We start from the raw sequence: 24754 nt of genomic DNA, 5'->3' as shown, positions 1-24754 counted from the left end.
TCTCCTCACTTAACACAGGAAGAAACTGAGGTCCAGAAAAAGAAAAGGGAACTGACCTGAGGTCATATAGTCATTAAGTGCCAGAGCAGGGATTAAGAACCCAGGTTTTTTGGCTCCTTAGTCCAGGGCTCTCTCTCCTCCAAACCATTATACATATTTCTATTTCAAAGTGTTAGTATTATTATACACTTAACATCTCTCAGTAAATATAATCTAAATATGGAGTAGATACAGTGATGCAGTAGATAAAGTTCCAGGCCTAAAGTCAGAAAGACTCATTTTCTTGAATTCAAATCTGGCCTCAGACACTTGTTAGCTGTGTGACCCTGGAAAAATCACTTAACCCTATTTGCCTCAGTTTCCTCATCTGTAAAACGAGCCAGAAAAGGCAATGTCAAACCAGTCCAGTATCTTTGCCAAGAAAACCCCAAATAGGGTCATAAAGAGAAGGCCACAACTGAAAAAGATTGAATGACTGAAAAATACACAGTAAATAATTGAAACTTGAAAATTCAACTATATCATGGTAATTTTAACTGCATTCAATTTTAATTGCATTTTAAATATTTAATTTTATTGACTCCCTATTTCCTTCTGAGTTTGTCTGGGAACTTGTCACATTTCATTGCTGTGTTGGGATTTTTTCTCCAATGATTGTAATTAATACACACATGGGTTCTGTTGACATTTCTGGTTAACTTTATTTGTATTTGGGCCTCTTCTCCCTCTTTATCCTCTCGACACTTTGTAGAGTATCTCTCAGTTTCTCATGGAAGCAAGGGATGAGGAGGGATTCCTCTGAGTCTTGCTTGGATCTGAGCTGAGCCTATACAAGTTTCCACCTGAAGAGTTTGCTTTTGGGGAGAACCCTCCCCAGTCTCTTTGGAATGTCCAGAACAACCTGCTGGAACATAAGTGACAACTGTCTACTCATTTAGTCACCTGTGACATAGTAGTTGTGGGGCCACCTTCTATACTAGACCTTCCCATATCTCTCCCTGCTCTGTTACTACTTTCCCTCTATAACCACCTTCCACTCCTATAAACCTAGTATGTACATAATGACCAGTATAATCCATAACATTTTATTTGCGTACATTTTTTTGCAAAGTTACATAGTAAAGTGATTTACGGTTTGCAGAGGCTTTTTGATTAACTTAATGATCTCTCTGGTCTCTTCTAGCTCCTTTTACGATTACATGAGCTGGTATTTTTTGTTTGTTTTGGTTTTTTGGAAACACAGAAGGAACACAGAAATACCCATCTGTGAGGGGCACACATCCATGAATATTGGCTAGGTGGCACAGTGGATAGAGCACTGGACCCAGATTCAGGAAGACCTGAGTTTATCTAGCTTCAAGACACTTTAGCTGTATGACCTAAGGCAAGTCACATAACCTCTGACTGTCTCAATTTTCTCAACTGTAAAGTGGGGATAATACTAGCACCTACCTCTCCCAGGTGGGTAGTTGTGAGATCAAATGAGATAATATCTGTAAAGCATTTAGCATAGTGTTTGGCACAAAGTATGAAATTAATACATGCTTCTTTCCCCTTTACTCCCTTATTCCTATTATATTTGGCCCATTATTATCAAATGGAGATTATGATGGAGGGAATAAATCACAGGACAGGCAAACTTTGTTGGGCAAAATAAAAGTGAGGAGAAGTCAATGATAGCGAGTACTCCTTGGCGACTTGTTGGGTCCAAAGGAGGGAAAGGGAAGGAGTAAAATAGAGGTAAGCTCTGCCCAGTTCAAAGTAGAACTTGGAGGGGCCTACCTTCTCCCATCATCCTACTCCTTCAGCTTGGCCTGCCCAGTTTTATTCTCAAGCACTAGTTTGGCAGGTGAGGCACTGAAACCTTACTGGCTTTCTAAATGGAATTTCAAAAACTGGTTTAGTGACTTAAGGACATAGGGTCAGAAAATTCTAGCCCAGGCAAGTTATTTATTCCCTCTGTGTCCTTCAGGGACTTTCAGACACGCCTACACACCATAATCTGTATCCTATCTCTGCCCTCCCCGTTCCAGAGATGGAATCACAGCCGTAAAAATATTCTGGTTTTCATTGGAGGAAAATAATGAGTAACCAAAGTTAGCCAATAACAGTCATTTAAAATAACTCATCCAGGAACCTTTAAGTATTTTCTACGAAACCAGTGGGCTTGGAAGAAACCAAATGAGGTTTCAGAGAGCTACACTATCAAAATACGTTTATTAACTTCCTAAATGGGGTGGAGACATGGAGCAGGATGAGAAATGGGTCCTGTGAATGCTGCCCAAGTGTGTCACAGACTCCTTGGAGACAATAGAAAAGGTGACCAGGTTTTTTGTTAATTCTAGATCTATCATCAGAAAACCTAGATTTCAATCCTGACTTTACCTGGCTGACCTTGAATAAGTCATTTTCTCTCTCAATCTCATTTTCTTCATCTAAAAAATGTGAGTACTAATTTGGATGACTGACTGATGGAGAACTGCAGGCTCAACAGAAATCAGTAAGGTAATATGTCAGCTAGAAAAGCCTACGTTAGGAGCAGAACATCCAGGGCTGTGAAAGTGAGAGGCCTATTATATGATTGCCCTAGTCAGACTTCATCTGGAACGTGGTTTTCAGTTTTGAATACTGTATTTAGCAAGGACATTGATGGGCCTGAAGAGACCTCAGGATGACGAAAGGTCTTGAGTCCATGTCAGATGAGGATAAGCTGAGGGAACTGGGAATGGGAAGACTTGGGTAAATAGGAAAGCAAAGATCAAATATTTCAAAGCTGTTGTATGGAAGAGGGATTAGACATGCTATGCTTGTTCTCAGAGGGTGAACTAGGAGAGATGAATGGGTGGAAATTCTAGGGTAGGCTAGTTTGCTTGATATAAGGGAAAACTTCCTAATAATGAGGGCCATTAGAATGTAGAATGGGTTGCCTCCAGAGGTAATAGGTTCCTTTCATTCCTCAATCCAGGGGTTCTTAATCTGAGGGGCCTGTGAATTTTGGACATGAAAACAACTACATCTTTATTTTCACTAATCTTTGACTTCCCTTTGTACCTCTAAGTATTCTATGCATTTAAAAATATAATGATTCTGAGAAGGAGTCCACAGGCTTCAAATTGATAAAGGGGTCTGTGACTTAGAAAACAGGGTTAGGACCCTCTACCACAATCAAATTAAATTACTTTGTATTTACTTTCTATGTTCTCATTTCCCCATAGGATGTAAACTCCTTGAGGGTAGAGACTATTTTTGGGGGGAACGAGGGGGTGTCTTTGTATCATTAGAGTCTAGCATCTTGAACATAGCAGGCGATAAAGAAATGCTTGTTGAATGAATGAACTTACCACTGCAGAGATGTTTTCTTGGTAAATTCTATAGGTTCCATTAACTCCAAAAGTAACTATATCCTTCAATGCAATTGTGGCATAAGATTCAAGCACGGAAGCACTCAGGTAAAAGAGAGCAGCGATCAAGTGATAGGACACGTCCTGGAAGGTCACGGTGGAGGAAAGCAAAAAACACAAAAGACTGGATAAAGCGGAGGGTTCCAAACTTATTTGACCTACTGTCCCTTTTTCAAAAAAAAATAAAATTACTCAGCATCCCCCTGGAAATCTACTTTATTTAACCCTTAAATGGTTTTAAAAAAAATTTGCATCATTTCAAAAAAACTATTTTTTTCAAATGATGCATCTTAAATGGAATAATTAATTGTAAATTTGGGGGCTTTTTCCTGCACTGAAATTTTGATGATGCAATATTGTGTCATATAGCATCATACAATAAACAACTCATTCCATGTACGTATTCCTGCCAATGCATGCTGGACTTCTAACACTTGTTTGTTAAGACTTGTCAGTTCACTTAACCACTGATGAGTTATAACTTGCATTTTGTGTATTTATTTGGAAAATAATATACTCGCTATGACGTTAACTCTGTTATACAACAGACGAAACATGTACAAACTGTTTTTCAAATTTTTCTTCTCTTCTTTCCATATGCCTCCACCACCCCCTTATTTCTATTCAATACCCCCCAAATTGCACCTGAGGCTATTATCCTGTGAGCCATCCCCACTCCCCAGCAGTCCAGTGCCTCCCAGGGTGCAGTATTGTCCACTTTGGAGACCATTGAAAGGAAAAGTAGTCAAGCCATTCAAAGGAAAGAATTACTTTCAAAAACCTTCAAGGACCCATGACTTCACTGATGGGTTATAATCGCAACTCTTCTAGGCCTTCACAAACGATATCTGTGAATATTGTGGCTGGTGACCCAAGTCCTTGGTTTGCTTATTGGTTGTTTTTTTTTTTGGACAAAGATACTAGAGTGGTTTGCCATTTCCTTCTTCAGGGTATCCCCATTTTATAGTTGAGGAACTGAGGCAAGTAGGGGTTAAGTGACTTGCCCAGTGTCACACAATTACTAAGTGTCTGAGATTGGATTTACATTGTTGTAGTCATTGCATATACATATATATATATGTATATTTTACTTTGCATCAGTTTCATGTAAATCTTTTCAAGTGCGTCTATACTTACGTTCATTGTTTCTTAGAGCACAGTAATTTTAATCGCAATAATAATTAATAATAATAGCAATATGGTTCATATACCATAATTTGCTTAGCTATTTTCCATAGAAGAACATTTACTTTGCTTAAGGAGTTTTTCTTTTTGTCAAAGACCTCCTTGGGGTTTGTGCCTAGAAGTGGAATCTTTGGTCATCTCTGGTCATTCTCTAGTTACTCCCTTTGCATAATTCCAAATTGCTTACCAGAATGATTACCAATTCACAGTTCCACCAACAATGTATTAGTGTGCCTATCTCTGTACAACCCCTCTAATACTAACTATTCTCTTTGCAGATTGGCTGGGTGTGAGGTCATTCTCCTCATTTTAAAGAAAGAGTCCCAGAGAGGTTAAGTTGCTTGCCCAAGGTCACATAGGTAGTAAGTGACAGAATCAAGATTAGAACTCAGGTCCTGTGAGTACCCTGGAACACTTTCACTGAAGTGTGCTTACCAGGGTATAGCATAAAAGTCACCTGCACTGGTGCAGTGCCTAGGGTTCAAGACAGCAGGATTAAATGCGATGGGAACAACAGTACTGTATGCTCATTGCTTTATAGTAGCAGATTTTTTTCCCCTTCTCTTTTGAGATTCATGATCATCCAGTGAGGGGTAGGAAAGACTAATATTGCCTTTTAAAAGATGAGAAAACTGAGAATTAGAGGCAATATTCTTCTCCTTATTTTGCTTTAAATTGGTCATCATTTGTGTGTTTAGGTAAGTGCTCTAAAAGTATTATCTTATCCTAGTTGTCATTTGTGTATTTAGGAAAATGCTCTAAAAGTATTATCTTATCCTAGTTATATGTGGCAGAAGCAAAAAGAGGTAAAGTGAGTTAGGAGGACTCTGAAGAGGTAAATATTAGCAGGGCCAGATAGAATTTCTGTGGTTTAATGATTCAGAACAACTACATGCAATGTTTTTCCACCAAAGTCCCTTTTGATGTTTTACCTTGGTGTTTTATCTGGGTTTTTGGGAGACTGGGCCAGAGGTGCACAAGTTCTAATGACTTCTCATGCAACTAGAAGTGCTCTGAGCATCAGTCATATACTGAAAGATCATATACTGACCTTTCATATAAGGATTTGCTGAACTAAATTTGGAGAACATTTTCAGTCATAGCCATCTCTCAAAGACAAACTATGAAGCTGCAAAAAGATTGTCTTCTCAGATAGAATGTAAGCACCTTGAGAGCAGGAAGCATTTAATCTTTGCCTCTGAATTCCCAGCACCTAGCACAGTGTAGGCATTTAATAGATACTTCCTGATTGATAATATAGGATAGTAGAAAGAACACAGGACTTAGAGTCAGATGACCTGGTTTTGAGCACTGGCTCTACCACTGACATCCTACATAACCAGGACCATGTCACTCCATTTCTCTGGATTGTAAAATAAGGGAGTCAGACTCCAGGACCTATGACTTTTAACCTTTTTGGTGTCATAGTCTCTTTGGCAGTCTGGTGAGACCTATGGACCCTTTCTCAGAACCATGCTTTTTAAATTCAGAAAATAAAATGCTTAGGATTACAAAAAGAAACCCACTATATTGAAATATAATTGTCAAAATATTTACAAAAACAAGTTTGTTACCCCAGGTTAAGAACCCCTGGACCACATCATCTCTGAGGTCCCTTCCAATGCTCCTATGCTTTAGCATTGGAATCACCCAGCCTAACGGAACTATAGATCTTTGAGAAATGTAAGCTGTGGTAGAATCAGTCAGTCAAGTACCCCAGGAAGGCAAGCTTCCCTAAAAGGTGGTGTCTACTGGCAGCCTCCTCCCAGCAGCAATATGAACATGTATATGAATATGAATATGTGCAAGTAAAAAAGGAATTTGACTCACCAAGGGTATCCAGGAAGCATCTCCACCATGAGCGCCAACAAAGTAGAGGAAGAGCAAGATGGTTGTAGCTACGAAGCAGAACACCGACACAAACATGACCCAGCCCTGAACCAGCGGAAATGGTACTCTGGAAGAGGCCACCAGAATCCAAACCAAACCTCCAAATATCTGCCAGGGAAACCAGGAGGAAAGAAAGGGTCACATTGCAGGCTGTAAATTGGGCAGAGGCATTTGAAGGATTTAGGAACTCAGAACTAGTAGGAATGGAAGGATTTTGAGTCTTGTGGGTTTGAAGGGAGGCAAAGAACTTCCTTTTGGAAGAAGTTCTTACTTAAAATATTTTATTCCCCCCTCCCCCCAATTTCTTGCAACATAAATTGCTTGTCTTATCTTTGTTTTCCTTATTCTCTGGTATTATCAGTTTATTGGGACTTCCCTGGCTCCTCCTAGAGGCCAATCCTGTGATTTCATTGATATAGAGAACTCCTGTGAGGAAAATCTTTCTAGCAAAGCAGATCAACATTTATTCTGCAAGTGAAACTTTTCTGAGTGAAACACTCAAGGAGGTTGCTGGAAAGCCCTTTCCTTCTAGCTGTGCCAGTATCCAGTTCTTACCCATCTCCCAGGGTTCAGTTCAAATGCTATCTCCCTGCTCTGCTTTCATTGCCCAGCTGGAAGTGAGGATAAAGCTTTATGCCTCTTCTGGATGACTGGAATCTGTGTTAGTTATCACTTCTGGCATTCATTCTTTCCCTCCCTTTGTCTCCCCTGATAGAACATAAGTTCCCTGAGGGCAAGGATAGTTGTACATTGGAATTGATTGCATGACATGGGAGATACTGGCACAGGACCACTCAGCATGGTGTGCCCTTAGCAGAGGAGGTGCTGTGCTCTATGTCTATGAGTCAAGCAGAATTGCAGTAGCTTGAAAGAAATGGGAGATGCATAAATTCAGAGACATCTCCACTCCAAATGCTTATGTAGAGTATTTGTGCCCAACCTGTGGCAGAGCTTTCCCAGCTCCTGTTTGTCTTATCAGTCACAGTGAGCCTTGACTCCAATACAGTGATGTCATTTTGGTCCTCTTCAAGAATGAAGGACAACAACCAGTGTGTGTGTGTGTGTGTGTGTGTGTGTGTGTGTGTGAAGTGAGACTTGAACCCAGGTCTTCCTGTCTTTGAGGCCAGCTCTCTATCCTCTATGCCAAACTGATTTTGCATGACTCATGGTAAACATCAATACTTATAGCCTGACTGCTTCACTCCCCTGATGAAAATGCTGAAGAACACAGGACCAAGGACAGATCCCCTGGAACTCTTTTCTAGAGAATTTTTCAGTCACTGATCCATTGTGAATCTCTGCTTTCGGGGTCTGATCATTGAGCCTGTTTTGAATCCACCTAATTGTATTATTCTATAAGTCTGTGAAGCAAGTGTTTATGTTTTTCCTTTGAGAGTATAAAATTAAAAAAAAAAAAAGAGCTACTGGCTAAGAATTAGGAATTTGGTGCCACAGTCTACACCAAGGAGATTTCAGTACTAGGATTATGTTTTACCCATAGTAGCACTTAATAGATAGCTGTTGACTTGAATAGATTATATGAAGCACAGAAAAAAGATTAATTCCACCTATTTTGGCATGCTGTGGAATGTAGAAAATTCTTTTGGGGATTGAAGAGAAACTCTAAAGAGATATTCCATTTAGACCAGCAGGCAGCTGTGGTCTTCATGGTTTAGGATGAAAGTATCTAAATATGAAGAGGGAAGAAAATATTAGTTGGATTGAATATATGCCTGGTTAAAATATAAACTTTAAAAAAAACCCTTTCATTTCCACAGGATTTTGAGTTCCAAATATTCTTCCCATCTCTCTCCTCCTCCACTCCATGACATTGTGCATTTTGATTACCCCTTCCTCCAATCTGTCTCCCTTCCATCACCACCACCCTTACCCTTCTATTTTTCTCTAGGGTATGCGATTTCCATACCACTTTGCCTGTGTATCTTATTTCCCAGTTGCATGTAAAAACTATTTTTAACATTTTTTTTAAGACTTTAAGAGTTCCCAATTCTCTCCCTTCCTTCCTTCCCTCCCACCCTCATTAAGAGGGCAAGCAATTTGATATAGGTTATACATGTGTAGTCATGCAAAATGCTTCCACAATAGTCATGTTGTGAAAGTTTAACTATATTTCCCTTCATTCTATCTTGTCCCCTGTTTATTCTGTTCTCTTTTGACCCTGTCCCTCCTCAAAAGTGCTTGCTTCTGATTAACCCCTCCCCCAATCTGCCCTGCCTTCTATTACTCCCCTCTCTCTTATTCCATTCCCTCCTACCTTCTTATAGGGTAAGATAAATTTCCTCACCCAATTGACTGTGTATGTTATTCCCTCCTTAAGCCAAATCCAATGAAAATAAGATTCACTCATTCCCTCTTACATCCCCCCTTTCCCCTCCTCTATCAAACCTTTTTTTTACTTCTTTTATGTGAGATAATTTACCCCATTCTACTTCTCCCTTTCTCCTTCTTCCAGTACATTCCTCTCTCACCCCTTAATTTTATTTTTTAGGTATCATTCTTTCATATAGGTTTCATGAGTAACAAATATCATCTTTCCAGGGAGGAATATAAACAGTTCAACTTCAATGAGTCCCTTATGATTTCTCTTTCCTGTTTACCTTTTCATGCTTCTCTTGAGTCTTGTATTTGAAAGTCAAATTTCTATTCAGCTCTGGCTTCTCAAGAAAGCATTAAATTTCTCTATGTCATTGAAGGTCAATTATTTCCCCCCTCGTTTATTATACTCAGTTTTGATGGATAGGTGATTCTTGGTTTTAATCCTAACTCCTTTGACTTCTGGAATATCATATTTCAAGCCCTTCAGTGTCTTAATGTAGAAGCTGCTAGATCTTGTGTTATCCTGATGGTGTTTCCCCAATACTCAAATTGTTTCTTTCTGACTGCTTGCAATATTTTCTCCTTCACCTTGGAACTCTGGAATTTGACTATAATATTCCTGGGAGTTTTTCTTTTGGGATTTCTTTCAAGAGGTGATCAGTGGATCCATTCAATTTCTGTTTTACTCCCTAGTTCTAGAATATCAGGGCAATTTTCCTTGACAATTTCTTTTTCTTTTTTTAAAAAATTTATTTATTTAACTTTTAACATTCATTTTCACAAAATTTTGGGTTCCAAATTTTCTCCCCTTTCTCCCCTCCCCCCACCCCAAAATGCCAAGCATTCTAATTGCCCCTATCACCAATCTGCCCTCTCTTCTAACATCCCTCCCTTCCCTTATCCCCATCTTCCCTTTTGTCCTGTAGGGCAAGATAACTTTCTATACCCCATTACCTGTATTTCTTATTGTCTATTTGCAAGAACAATACTCAACAGTCGTTCCTAAAACTTTGACTTCCAACTTCTCTTCATCCCTCCCTCCCCACCCACTCCCTTTGGGAAGGCAAGCAATTCAATATAGGCCATATCTGTGTAGTTTTGTAAATGACTTCCATAATAGTCGTGTTGTGTAAGACTAACTACATTTCCCTCCATCCTATCCTGCCCCCCATTGCTTCTATTCTCTCTTTTGATCCTGTCCCTCCCCAAGAGTGTTGACTTCAAATTGCTCCCTCCTCCCACTGCCCTCCCTTCCATCATTCCCCCCACCCTGCTTATCCCCTTCTCCCCCACTTTCCTGTATTGTAAGCTAGGTTTTCATACCAAAATGAGTGTGCATTTTATTCCTTCCTTTAGTCGAATGTGATGAGAGTAAGCTTCATGTTTTTTCTCTCACCTCCCCTCTTTTTCCCTCCACTGAAAAGTCTTTTGTTTGCCTCTTTTATGAGAGATAATTTGCCTCATTCCATTTCTCCTTTCTCCTCCCAATATATTTCTCTCTCATTGCTTAATTTCATTTTTTTAAAGAGATGATCCCATCCTATTCAATTCACTCTGTGCTCTGTGTGTGTGTGTGTGTGTGTGTGTGTGTGTAATCCCACCAACCACCCAGATACTGAAAAAAGTTTCAAGAGTTACAAATATTGTCTTTCCATGTAGAAATGTAAACAGTTCAATTTTAGTAAGTCCCTTATGACTTCTCTTTGCTGTTTGCCTTTTCATGCTTCTCTTCATTCTTGTGTTTGAAGGTCAAATTTTCTTTTCAGCTCTGATCTTTTCATCAAGAATGCTTGAAAGTCCTCGATTTCATTGAAAGACCATTTTTTCCCCCTGAAGTATTATACTCAGTTTTGCTGGGTAGGTGATTCTTGGTTTTAGTCCTAGTTCCTCTGACTTCTGGAATATCATATTCCATGCCCTTTGATCCCTTAATGTAGAAGCTGCTAGATCTTGTGTTATCCTGACTATATTTCCACAATACTTGAATTGTTTCTTTCTAGCTGCTTGCAATATTTTCTCCTTGACCTGGGAACTCTGGAATTTGGCCACAATGTTCCTAGGAGTTTCTCTTTTTGGATCTCTTTCCAGAGGTGATCAGTGGATTCTTTCAATATTTATTTTGCCCCCTGGTTCTAGAATATCAGGGCAGTTTTCCTTGATAATTTCATGAAAGATGATGTCTAGGCTCTTTTTTTTGATCAAGTCCCATAATTTTTAAATTGTCTCTCCTGAATCTATTTTCCAGGTCAGTTGTGTTTCCAATGAGATATTTCACATTGTCTTCCATTTTTTTATTCTTTTGGTTTTGTTTTGTGATTTCTTGGTTTCTCATAAAGTCGTTAGCCTCCATCAGTTCCATTCTAATTTTGAAAGAACTATTTTCTTCAGTGAGCTTTTGAACCTCCTTTTCCATTTGGCTAATTCTGCTTTTTAAGTATTCTTCTCCTCATTGGCTTCTTGAACCTCTTTTTCCAATTGAGTTAGCCTATTTTTCAAGGTGTTATTTTCTTCAGCATTTTTTTGGGTTTCCTTTGGCAAGGTGTTGACTCACTTTTCATGCTTTTCTTGCATCTCTCTCATTTCTCTTCCCAGTTTTTCCTCCACCTCTCTTACTTGATTTTCAAAATCCTTTTTGAGCTCTTCCATGGCCTGAGCCCATTGAATATTTATTTTGGATGTTTGGGATACAGAAGCCTTGACGTTTATGTCTTTCCCTGATGGTAAGCATTGTTCTTCCTCATCTGAAAGGATGGGAGGAGATATCTGTTCACCAAGAAAGTAACCTTCTATGGTCTTATTTTTTTCCCCTTTTTTGGAGCATTTTCCCAACCAGTTACTTGACTTTTGGGTCCTTTGTCAAGAGTAGGGTATACTCTGGGAATCTGTAAAATCTCAGTTCTTCCAAGGTGGCACAATCAAGTGTGTACTGGTCTGGGTGCAGGGAAAGATTTTCATGCCCAGAATCTTAGCAGAGTATCCTCTCCACAGCTACCTGGCCTCCAGTCCCACCAAGCCAGCACTAGGGGGCTGGGATTCAGTCAAGCTGTGGGGGCAGGGATGCCATTCAGTGCGAGACAAAGAACAGCTGCGTCAGGGCGTCTACACAGGGCTGAGGTAAGACTCAACTTTTCAGTACCCCCAGGGGTTTTTACGCTCCAACAATGGAGTGATCTGTACCGGCTGCTGTGCAGCCTCTGTGGCTGCTGCCTGCTGCCGGAGGTATGGGAATGACCTTCTCACTTCCTGGCCAGCTGATAAAACCCTGTCACTGACCTTTGGTGCCTGAGGGTTGAGGGATCTGAGGAGCCACTGCTGTGACTGGAGATTTTGCCCCTGAAGTGTCCTCCTACCAGAGTCTCATTGCACCATGCCGCGCAGCCAAGGCTGGGCTGGGCTCCATGCTTTGCTCCATGTCCAGCGTAACCAGTGTTTCCCATGGGCCTTTCAGGTCACCCTGGGCTGGAAATCTCCTCCACTTTGTAGTTCTCCACTTCTGCTGCTCCAGAATTTTTTGAGAGTCCCTCTCTACAGGTATTTTATGGGCTGTGTGGGGAGACCCTGCGTAAGTGTGTCTTTCTAGTCTGCCATCTTGGCTCTGCCCCCTGACAATTTCTTAAAAGATGATGTCTAGACTATTTTTTTGATCATGGCTTTCAGGTAGTCCAATAATTTTTAAATTATCTCTCCTGGATCTATTTTCCAGTTCAGTTGTTTTTCCAATGAGAAATTTTACATTGTTTCCCTATTTTTTCATTCTTTTGGTTTTATTTTATAATTTCTTGATTTCTCTTAGAGTCATTAGCTTCCATTTGCTCTATTCTAATTTTTAAGGAATTATTTTCTTCAGCGAGAGTCTAGACTTCCTTTTCCATTTGGCCCATTCTGCTTTTTAAGGCATTCTTCTCCTCATTGGCTTTTTGGACCTCCCTTGCCATATGCCCTATTCTCTTTTTTAAGGTATTATCTTCAGTATTTTTAATATCTCCTTTACCAAGCTGTTGACTCATTTTTCATGATTTTCTCGCATCACTCTCATTTCTCTTTCTAATTTTTCCTCTACTTCTCTTACTTGATTTTCAAAATCCTTTATGAACTCTTCCATGGCCTAAGACTAATTCATATTTTTCCTTGGAAGCTTTGGATGTAGGAACTTTGATTTTGTTGTCTTTTTCTGATTGCATGTTTTGATCTTCCTTGTCACCAAAGTAAGATTCTATAGTCTGAGTTTTTTTCCCCACTGTTTGCTCATTTTCTCAGCCAATTACTTGACTTTTTAGCTCTTTGTAAGGTAAGGGTAGGTTTCCACTTCCAGTGCACTGTCCCAAGCTTCAGAAGTTTTGTGCATCTGTTTTCAGAGATACTTCTAGGGACCCGTAAGTTTTCAGTTCTTTCAAGATGGTATGATCTAAGGAAAGGTGTTTACTCCTCTCTTGGCCTGTGCTCAGGTCACTGAATGACCACAAGCACTGTTTTCTGTCCTGGAACTGTGAGGAGGGTTCCCTCTCCACTGCTGCCACAAGCTCTGCTATGCTAGTCCTCTTCCTCACCCCAAGACTGCCACCCAGGATTGTGACTCGGATCTGAATATGGGCAAAGCAACAGAATCCTGCCTCAGTGCCAGCAAAGAGATCCCTGTAATCTCTTTCTGATTAGTTGTTTGATCCCCTTACTGTCTGTGGGCTGAGGGTTCTGGAAATAGCTGCTGCTACCACCACTACCTGGGGACTGTGGTGGGGCCAGGGCTGGTCTGTGTTCCTCTCTCACCCAGGTCCAACAGACTTTTCCCACTGATCTTCTAAGTTGCCTTTGGCATTTGTAAGTTCAAAAGTTTGGAAACTGCCTCAGTTGCCAGTGATTCAGTCCTGTGAGGCCTGTTCTGGGTTTACTGGAGTCCAGTCTGTGCTGGCAAGGCCCACGTTGGACTCCTAGCTCCTCTCCTAGCCCAGTGTAACAGACCTTCTCTGTTAACCATCTGGGCTGTCTTGGGCTGGAAATTTATTTCACTCTGTCTTTTTGTGGGTTCTGCTACGCTAGAATTTATTTAGTCATTTTTTAACAGGTGTTTTGAAGGCAAACCCCTCAAAAGGAGGAGAGCTCAAGCGAGTCCCTGCTTTTACTCCACCATGTTGGCGCTGCCCTGCAATTCATAATTTTGGAGAGTTGTCTTGGGGATGCTGGGAGATTAAATGATTTGCCCAGGTTTATGCAGCAATATGTATCAGAGCTGGAACTTGAACTCAGGTCTTCCAGACTCAGAGAGTTGCTCTGCCAACCTGCTTCTCATTAAGTAAGGCAATGCATTTTCAGTGTTCTGACTAGCCTTGTTGAAGTTATCGTTCCATTCTGTCTTTAAGAAAAGCCCAATCACTTCTAGCTCAATTCTCCATAGCTGATGTGACAAGGCAAACAGTTGCATCCTGCTTGCAAACAGGTCCCTTTCTAAAGCAAACATCACTCAGTACAAGAACACTATGAGAAAAGACCCAAGACAGCATGGTTCTAATAGTCCACACAATGAATAGTTGAACTCCCTTGGGTGTAACCCCTAGAAATTTACTTAATGAATAAAGCATTCATTTAGGATTAGGTTCCCACCCAGCTTTGTACATCTTATGGCTCATTTAGGTGTGGTGATTTTGGGGTAGAATTATAGGTTCATAGGATTTAAAGCTTGAAAGGACCTTGGACATCATAGACCACAAACACATAATTTCACAGGCAGGAAAATGGAGGTCAGCAAAGTTAAGTGACTTTCTCAAGGTCCTATACCTAGAAAGTGATAGAGCTAGGATTTAAACACAGGTCTCCTGATGCCAAATCCAGGGTCCTCTCCCTTGTATTAGGCTGTCTCTAAGGTAAAGTAAAATCAAATCAACAAGTATTTGTCAACAGTCTCAGACATTTACTACCTGTGTGACCCTGGACAAGTCACTTACCCCTGTTTGCCTCAGTTTCCTCATCTGTAAAATGAGTTGGAGAAGGAAATGGTAAACCACTCCAGGATCTTTGCCAAGAAAACCCCAAATGGGGTCATGAAGAGCTGGACACAGTTGAAACAACAACTATGGGCCAGGCACTGTGTCAAGTGCTGAGTACAAAGGAGAGATTATCATAAACCATGAACAGCCCACCATGAAGTACTGCTTGTTCTACTGATCTTTGTGTGATGACATTTATTCTGTTGCATTTCAATCCTTTTTGGATCTGCTATGTGGCTTCAAATTCTTTCCAATTGTTCTTTTGCATCCATACACTCTAGAACTCATGAAAAGTAAGAAGTCATCCATGAACTTGACTGATTCTAAGTTCATTTATTTCCTAATACTCCTGTTCAGCTACTACTTCCATGGGTGCTTTGTACATACTAAGTACTTAATAAGTACGTTATTCATTGATCCATATATTCATAGGTTAAGAAACTTGAACTATTTGAAATTACATTGACAGCTACTTTAGGGAAAGAATGGATTATTTGAATGAATTGGTCTTAATATCTTCTGCCACTCAGAGCTGATGTCATTGGGATATTTCCTCTTCATTAGAGTTATGCAGAAGTTTTTACATTACATACATGATAATAATATTCTTCCAGTGATGTTGTATAGCCATAACTCATTGATTCTTCTCTGAAAAACTAAAGTTGCAGGTCACCCCAAGGTGAATGAGAAAATATAGAATGGGGTTGTGAATAGTACTAACACACGTCTAGTGAAAAGTTGTGAAGAAAAACTGCATGGTGTTTTGGACAAGAGGTAAGAAGACCTGGGTTCAAGTCCTACCTTTGATCTTCACTAAGTTATTTCATCCCTCAACACCCTAGTCTAAGACTTAAGATTAAATAACAGATAAAGTGCATTGGTAGAGGAAACTTCCTTAAACAAATGCTCTCTGTATCAGTGACATCACAGGTCTGGTTAAAAAAAATTATGCAAAATCATGAAAGATATCATCAGGGATATGTACAACTGGACACAAAGACAGACTGGTCAAGATATGCAAGATGTACACAATGGCCAAGAATAGAGCACACAACAGAACAAAATATACACAATGGCCAAGAATATAGCACACAACAGAACAAAATATACACAATGACCAGCCCGCATATGTGTAATGCTAAAGGTTCTGGAGGAAGGCCTCTAAGTATGGGGAATGGACCTCAAAGTGGAGGATTTCTGGGAGAACCTAGATAAGACCCTCACAGAATGGGCAAGTAGGGATAGACTATAATATGTATTGTTGGAGAGAGTGTCTACATCGATGAGATCAATCAACCACGCATTTATTAAGCTCTCACTAGGAACCAGAGTGCAGCTAGGCGGCACAGTGGACAGAGCAGCCACCTTGTAGTCAGGAAGATGAATCTTCCTGAGTCAGATCTGGCCTCAGACACTTAGTAATTGTGTGATCCTGGGCAAGTCACTTAACCCTATTTGACTCAGTTTCTTCATCTGTAAAGTGAGCTGGAGAAGGAATGGCAAACCACTTTAGAATCTTTGCCAAGGAAACCCCAAATGGGGTGATGAAGAGTCTGACACGACTGAAGAATGCCTGAACAACAATGGGAACCAAGTGCTATGCTAAGTTCTAGGAACAGAAAGACATAAATGAACCAGTCTCTGTTATCAAGGTGCTTATATCCTATGTAGAAACATGTTCACAGATGAAGAGCTATACAAACTAGATACACAGTAATAGGGGATGCTATCTGGCAAAATTAGGAAAGGCCTCTTGAAGGAAGTGACATCTGAGATAAATCTTTAAGGGTGACAGCCCTTCCAAGAGGTAGGAGTAAGGAGGTAGAATATTCCAGATGCGCAAAGCTGTGGTGATTGGATGAGTGGCAGTGTCTTTGACAGAAACAAGGAAATGAAAGGAATGATGAGTTGAAGGTGAAAGAGAAAGTGTTCTGTTTTGCACATGTTGAGTTTGAGATGCTTAATAGAACATCCAAGTGAAAATGTTAAGTATGCAGATGAAGAGATAGGATGAGAGATAGAGAGACACACAGAAAAAGAAAGACAGAGACAAAGACAGAGAGGGACAGAGAGGCAGAGAGAGACAGAGATAGAGAGAAGGAAAAAGAGACAGAGAGGGACAGAGGGAGGGGAGGAGGGAAGAGAGAGGAAGAGAGGGGGAGGGGGAGAGAGAGGAGAAGAGGGGGGGGGAGAGAGAGAGAGAGAGAGAGAGAGAGAGAGAGAGAGAGAGAGAGAGAGAGAGAGAAAGAGAGAGAGAGAGAGAGAGAGAGAGAGAGAGAGCTGCACATTTAGATTTTGGAACTATCCACATAGAAATGATAGTCTAATCCATGGGGATTGATAAGAACAATGAGAGAGTATATATAGAAGACAAGAAAGTATGACAGAGAACTGGGGTCCACTGATGATTCATCAAAGGAGAGTGAGATGTAGCAATACGACAGGAAGGATGATCATAGATTTAGATCTGAAAGAGCCACTGGAAGCCACTGAATTCAACCAGAAGAGAATAATGTCACATTGAGGTAAAAGTATCCAGGAAGGGAGGGTGATCAATAGTATTAAATGTTGCAGAGGTCTAGGATCAGCACTTAGAACTGATGAGATCACCAAGAGAGTATAAAGAAGGAAGGGTAGAAAAGATTTCTTGGATACATAGATCATGGATCCAATAAAGTACAGCCACAAGAGGATTCTGGGAAGATGGTGGAGTAGGTCAGAAAATTCCAAGCTCTCCAGATTTCTCTCACAAACAAGACAAAGTAAGTGCCAACAGTAATCCTCCTGGGACAACTGGAGAAGAATGGAAAAAGAATTCCAGGATTGAGGTTTGGTCCCCATGAAGTGTAAATACCTCCAGGCTATCTCTGTTGAAACAGCAAGCAGTGAGTCCTGGGGCTAGCTGGGTTGGAAGGTGGCCACAGGAATTTTCCATCTCTTGGACAGTGTGGAGGGTTGGGTGTCTGAGCAGGGGAAGATTGAGGGGATTGCTGATAGGGAACACTGGGCCCAGTTGTGCTGCTGAGATGTGGTCCTGGGCAAGATGGAGTCAGCACCTGCCAGGTGGGTGCAGAAGCAGAGGATAGTGGATGACCCTGGCTATGATCACTTACAGGAGTGTGGAGTTCTTGGTCTCAGTTCCAGGTCAGAGGGGAGAATTAAAAGAGGATCTGAGGCCAGTGGTACCATTCTCCCATACCCCAGGACTAGAGGTGATTACAACAATAAACTGCAACAAATAAAAAAAAGAACAGTTTAAGGAGAAAGAATCCAACTACAGAAAATTATTATGGGAATAGAAAAGACCAAGTTCATCTTCAGAGAAGCATAATGAAGCAAAAAAAGCCTCTCCTACTCCAAAGAGTAATGTCAAATTACCTGCCCAAAGAGAATTCAGAGAACTTTAAAAAGATTTTAAAAGGAGAAGCCAATAAAGTCATGACACCAAGAAATAATAAAAACAAAGTCTAAAGAATGAAAAAAGAGAAGTGAATGTGAAACATATAAGAAAAATAACTGATCTGGAGAACAGATCAACAAGACAAAACATAAGAATAATCAGATACCTGAAACTATGATGAAAAAAAGAATTTTGAACTATGATGAAAAAAAGAATTTTGATACAATAATACACGAAATTATTAAAGAAAATTGTCCTGAAGTGTTAGAACAAGAGGGGAAAATAGAAATAGGAAAAAACCATGAACTGAAAGAGATCCTACTAGGAAAGCCTATAACTAAATTCTGAAGCCCCCAGCTCAATGAGAAAATATTATGAGAAACAAACAAAAACAATTCAAATGTAGTAGAGACACAATTAGAATCACACAAGACCTAGCAGCAGCTAGACTGAAAGACCACTGGTCTTAGGACACTGTATGTCAAAGAGCAAAAGAACTGGAATTGTGGCTGATAATATAATATCCAGCAAAGTTGAGCATTATCCTGAATGAAAAAAAAATGGACATTTAATGAATTGTCAGACTTTCAAGATTTTATTGCAAAAAGACCTGAACTTAATAGAAAATTTGTCATAAAAGATCCAAGAGAAAAATAAGGTAAACATCAAAGGCTAAACAAATGAGGTGGGAGAAGAATTGATACAGAGGAATTAAATGGAGGATGAGGGTTGGTAGTTCTGGAACCCTACTGTTATTGGGAAAGGGTTAAAGAGGGAACAATATATGTATACCTAGAAGGGTGTAAAAGTCTTCTAAATTCAGATAGAAACAAGAAGACAAGGGGAAAGGGTTAGGAACAGGGAAGAATAAGGGAGGGCTCCTTGGACGGGGGGCAGATTAAGTAATAGGAGGGAAAGGTAAAGGAAGGAAGGAGGGGTAGGAGTAAAGTAGAGAAGGCGGGAAGGATAGGAAATAAGAAGAAAGCACAAACATAAAATAAAGATCAGGAGCAGAATTTATTAGGGAAAAAAGCAGGGATAGTAATTGTGATCTCAGACAAAGTTAAAGTTAAAATAGATTTAATCAAAAGAGAAAAACAAGGAAACTACAACACTATATGTCAGCCATATTAATCAATATTGTTTTAGGCTATTTAAAATAACCAGACAGTATAAAGTGGGAATATTGCTGTGGTGTAGGAAATGATGAGTTGGTGGATTTGGAAAAACATAGAAAGACTTGGACTTATGAAGGAAAATGTTATACACCCTCAGAAAAACAAAGCAGAAACAAGTATAGCATGGTCTTACATAGATGCATATGAATGTCTATGTGTAGGACTGTAGATATCTAGGTATATGTATATTTGTATGTAGGTATATGCATGCATATCTATATACATCCATTTGTTTGAATGTATGCATATGTCTATATACACCCATGTATGCATATACACACATATACACTCACATGTTCACGTATGCGTATACACACAGTATATAAGTATATACCCACTTAATTATATCCTCCTTCAGGGAAGGATAGGGGTAAAAAAAGAACAAAGTGAAAAGTATACCGCAGAGAACAAAATAAAACGTACAAGGAAGCAGAGAAAGCTGGACAGTTCTGAACACTCTGAGCACTGTAGTATTTATTATATATGTTTTCTTGAAAGGGAAATTTATTGCTTTCTATTTTGAATCTGCTTCTCTTTATATTGTGAGTCCTTTGTGTACCTGGCAATGTTTTTTTTCTTATTTTTTATTTAAGTTTTAATATTGAAGTTTGTTTCTTTTTTCTTATTTTGTATTTAAATTTAAAATAAAAAAGTACCCCCCAAAAAGTATAACCACAAAGTTAATGCTGTGTAGCTTAGATGCAGTCCCCTTGTGGATGCCCTAGTAGGAAGTAAAGTTAGATACAATAAAAATGACCTTTTTGCTTTCACATTTCTTTGCAATTTATCAGAAGACTTTCACACACATTATCACATTTGTATGTGAAAGTACTTTGCTACAACAGCTCGGGATTGATGTTAAGAACACACCAATGGGGTGTTTGCTGGTAAGCCTATGCCTGTAATGGAATTAGAATTCAGTCACCTGTTTCCAGCTTTTGGCCAGCTTCTCTGGGAAGGTACATTACAATGTCAACAAATTCTTGGATCACCAAGAAAGCATTCCCTAGTGTTTTGGAAGTCAATGCTAAAAAAGGCATTCTCAGTTGAACTGGAGAACAGAGTATCCAAATTGCAGGATCAACAAAATCCTATGACCTATAATCAGATTTTCTGCTTTCTGGACATAATAGGTTTCTAGTTAAGAAATGAAAATAAGCATGTGTGTGCATGCGTACGTGTGTGTGTGTGTGTGTGTGTGTGTGTGTGTGTATGTTCAGGTGGGTGGTGTTCCCTGAACAGGAAGAAGCTAGAAGCAAAATTCCCAATATATGTGTATTGAAGTGTGTATATATTTGCGTAGTCACTTGTTTGAATTAGCATCCACTTAATTCATAAGAGCTGAGTAACTGCATGTAGGAATGACTTATTTTGTAAGCATACGTAAATTTCAGTCTAATTTTTCCTAGCAGAGATGGACTCATTTATTAGTTTTCCCTACAGTGACAGTTATAGATCAAAGTGTAAGATTTTATTGTAAGCTAATAAATGACTACCCTCCATAACAGAGCTAACTTTTAAATATATTTATTTGTGTCAGATTGGCTTACACAAGAGAAAGCCATTTCCCCCCCACTTTTGATCTTTGCAAAATGTTCTTCTACTAGAAAGATATGTGATATTTCTGCCAAGATATAGACATGATTCATAGCTAATGCTCACAGCACATCCATGTAGATTAGAAGATTCATGAATTGTGCTTCCATTTACAATTCCAAAGCTTATCATACAAACTCACGAAAACTCCTTACATGTCAAAAGTCTTCCATTTCAGGCCTGTGTTAATACCAACTACTGCCTCTTAATAAGCCTTGAAAAGCAGGAACCCTACAGGATGTTCAGAGTCTCATCTGCAAGCTACTCAGCAGATCCTTCCTCTACCTGTTGAATATATTCTTGCTTTACCTTGAACAGCACACTGCATTTCTTGGTTCTGGGCATTTTCAATGGTTGTTTCCCATGCCTGGAATTCTCTCTCTCCTTGTCTCTGCCTCCTAGCTTTTCTGGCTTCCTTCAAGTACCAGCTAAAATTCCACTTTCTACAGAAAGGCTTTCCAAAAAAACAGTTAATTTTAATGCCTTCCCTCTATAGATTATTTCCTATTTATCTGGTACGTAACTTGCTTGTACATTTTTTTGCATGTTGTTTCCACCTCCCCTCCCTCATTAGATTGTGAACTTGAGATTACAGACTGTCTCTTAACTATTTTTTATCTTCAGCAGTTGTTATAATGCCTGGCCCATAGTAGGTACTTAATAAATGCTTATTAAGTGGGTGATCTGGATTCTACCTGGATGATCAGCAAATACTTCTATTTTCATCTTGACAGTTCCCCAAACAAAGACTCAAGACCTAGAACTGAGGAATGACTGAGTCCTCCAAAAGGCCATACTTCATTACCCTAGAATGACTAGGTCCAAATATTTGAGCTGGATCAAAGCAGTCCTAAAGTTAATACAGGAGTCCTTGGCCTGGAGAAGAAAATGAACCACAATACTAATTCACATTTCTAAAACACTTCCTCATAACTACCCCATGGGATAGGTATTGAAAGCACAGTTATCCCCAATTTGCAGATGAGCAAACGAAGGTTAATTACTCATAATCACATACCTAGTAAGTGTCTGGTATCCGCAAACTGAAGTATCTGGACTGCAAATCCAATGCTCATTCTATGCTTATTATATGCCAGGTGCTGCGCTAAGCACTTTACAAGTATTAGCTCAGTTGATCCTCACAACAACCCTGTGAGGGAGGCGTTGTCATTACCCTGATTTTATAGCCAGATGTGAACTCAGACCTTCCTGACTTCAGACCTACGACTATCCATTGAACCACTCAGTTACCTTATCATGTGGCATGTCCCTTCTCTTCCGGTCACTTCCTCTCTCTGGGTTAATTTCTTTCATGGAAAAACAGGGGATTAGATTGGAGGATATCCCCTTGTATTAGAGATTTTACTACCATGTTTCAGAAAAGTAGCTTTGATTCTGCTTAATGGCTTGCTTTGAATGTATTCTTGCTTTTCTATGATAACTTTTAGCAGCCAGCTGGGTGACTCGGTATATAGAGCACAGGGTCTATAGTCAGAAAGACCTGAGTTCAAATCCATCCTCAGACACTTAGTAGCTATATGACCCTAGGTAAATCACTTAACCTTGTTTGCCTCAATTTTCTCAACTGTAAAATAGGGATAAGGACTTCCCTCCCAGAGTTGTATCAAATGAGACAACTTATTTTTACAGCACTCAGCATAGTGTCTGGACACATAGTAGGTCCTTAATAAATGCTTATTCCCTCTCACCTCTCCCTCTTTTACTATCAAAAAAATACAGCATTGATTTTGCTCATTTTTCTTCCCTGTTGGAGACATTTGTGATACTGGCCTTAACAAACATACCCCTCTAAATGTCTGATAGAACTTTAAAGCAAAAATATCAGCCTATCAAAATGTTCTGCCAATCAAATTCTTATCCCTCGCAGGAAGGGACAGAGATAACACTAACTTGACAAGTGTATGTTATTCATTTCATACTTAAATATCCAGTCCAATCCTGTGGTTTGGTTGGTGATTACAACGTTCAAGGCATTCTGCTAGGCATTGGAGATACAAAGGCAAACAAAAAAAACATAGCCTGCCCTCAAGGAACTTAGATTCTACTAAGGAATAAACATGAAAACCAATCAATATGATCATTATGATTGGAGATGGGAAAGAGCACCAGGAACGAGGAAGAATCAGAAAATGCTTCCCATATGAGGGGGCACTGGAGCAGAGGTTTGAATGAAACAGGTATTTTAAGAGGGGCAGTTAGGTAGTACAGTGGATAGAATGCCAGGTCTGGAGTCAGGAGGACTCATCTTGCTGAATTCAAATCCAGCCTCAGAAACTTACTAACTGTGGGACCCTGAGCTGGAGAAGGAAATGCCAAACCACTTCAGGACCTTTGCAAAGAAAATCCCAAATGGGGTTACAATGAGTCAGGTATGACTGAAAAATAATTTTAAGAGGATGTAGAAAGGAAGGAATGCACTCCAGGCATGGGAAGCAGTCTGTACAACAATGGAGTACCAAAAGATGGAAGGCAGAGTATGAAGAACACCAAATAGTCCACCTTGACTATAGGTGTGCATAGGGTGCATGAAAGGGAGAAATTCGTAGTAAGTCTGGAGAGGTAGGCTGGAACCAAGTTGTGCAGACTTTAAATGCCAAGCTGAGATGGTTGCATTTCATGCCTAGAGGCAACAAGGAACCACAGAAGATTGTTGAGCAGGCATGACACATAGAACATCAGAGTTCTATTTCCCCAGAGCACTCCTCTTGTATAGAGTGCCTAAGGTGGCCATTGAAACAGGATCATCCTTCCAGTTGTTAAGGAATTAGAGGAAAAAAGATTTGCAGAAGGAATATTTGATATGGAGTCAGATGATCCAGTTCAAGGTTCAGGTCTGCTGCTACCCAAAGTCAATAATAAGACCTGGAAAAATTATATGACTCAACTCGTTTCCTTACTTATAAAAATTGTCATTCCTGTCCTATATATTTTACTGGGTTGTCATGAGGATCAAATATGATTATGAAAGCAGTGTAGTAGAATGGATAGAGGGCTAGATTTGTATTCAAGAAGACCTAGGTTTAAACCTCCTTCTTACACTTACCAACCATGGGCAAATAACTTTTAATGCCTTTGAACCTCAACTTCCTCATCTGTAAAATGGGCATAAGAATACCTGTAGTACCTAATTCAGAGTTATTATGAGTTTCAAATGAGATGATAACAGTGACTATCCTAATTCAAGGCCTCATTATCCTTCCTAATCTTTCTCCTCACTTTTACTCTCTCATTTCTAATCTATCCTCCACATAGTTACTCAAATAATCTTAATGCTCACATTTGATCATATCACACTCTCCTGCTTAAAACCCTTCTGTGGCTCACTATTACCTACAAGATAAACTATAAACTCTTTGGTCTGGGATTTAAGGTCCTCCCTAAACTGGCTCTTGTATACCTTTCCAGCCTTATTTCACATACTTTTCCTGCGCATTATGACCCAGGCAAATTGAACTATGAACTGTTTCCAAATACATTACACCATTTACTTCCCACACATTCTGACAGGCCAATATTCTCTCCTTTTCAGAATTCTTCTTTTCCATCAAAACTTAGCAAAGATACCATATCATTTTGTTGAAGCCCTCCCTGATCCATAGGATCATAGATTTTGATTTAGAGGTTATCTAGTCCAATCCTCTCATTTTATAGGTGAGGAGAGACTCAAGGAGGTCATATGCCTTGCTCATTATCTCCTCTTTCTTCTTCTGTTACTGGTGATGCCACCACCATCCTACCAATTATCCTTGATACCTTGGTAACCATCTT

The 24754-nt window shown here is 39.7% G+C and overlaps 1 protein-coding gene across 1 annotated transcript in view; it reads right to left on the bottom strand.

Moving 5' to 3' along the window:
* Positions 1-24754, bottom strand: part of MAL (mal, T cell differentiation protein) — a 47858-nt gene that overhangs the window by 1599 nt on the left and 21505 nt on the right. Inside the window, exons 2-3 of the mRNA XM_072634692.1 lie at positions 6417-6584; positions 3342-3485 (exon numbers count right to left, since the gene is read on the bottom strand). Coding sequence (XP_072490793.1) covers positions 3342-3485; positions 6417-6584 — 312 coding nt within the window. The remainder of the gene's footprint in view (positions 1-3341; positions 3486-6416; positions 6585-24754) is intronic.

This window comes from Notamacropus eugenii, chromosome 1 (genome assembly GCF_028372415.1).
Source record: "Notamacropus eugenii isolate mMacEug1 chromosome 1, mMacEug1.pri_v2, whole genome shotgun sequence".
NCBI lineage: Eukaryota > Metazoa > Chordata > Mammalia > Diprotodontia > Macropodidae > Notamacropus > Notamacropus eugenii.
Note: the sequence above shows the minus strand (reverse complement) of the source record. Positions and strands in the feature narration are given on the sequence as shown.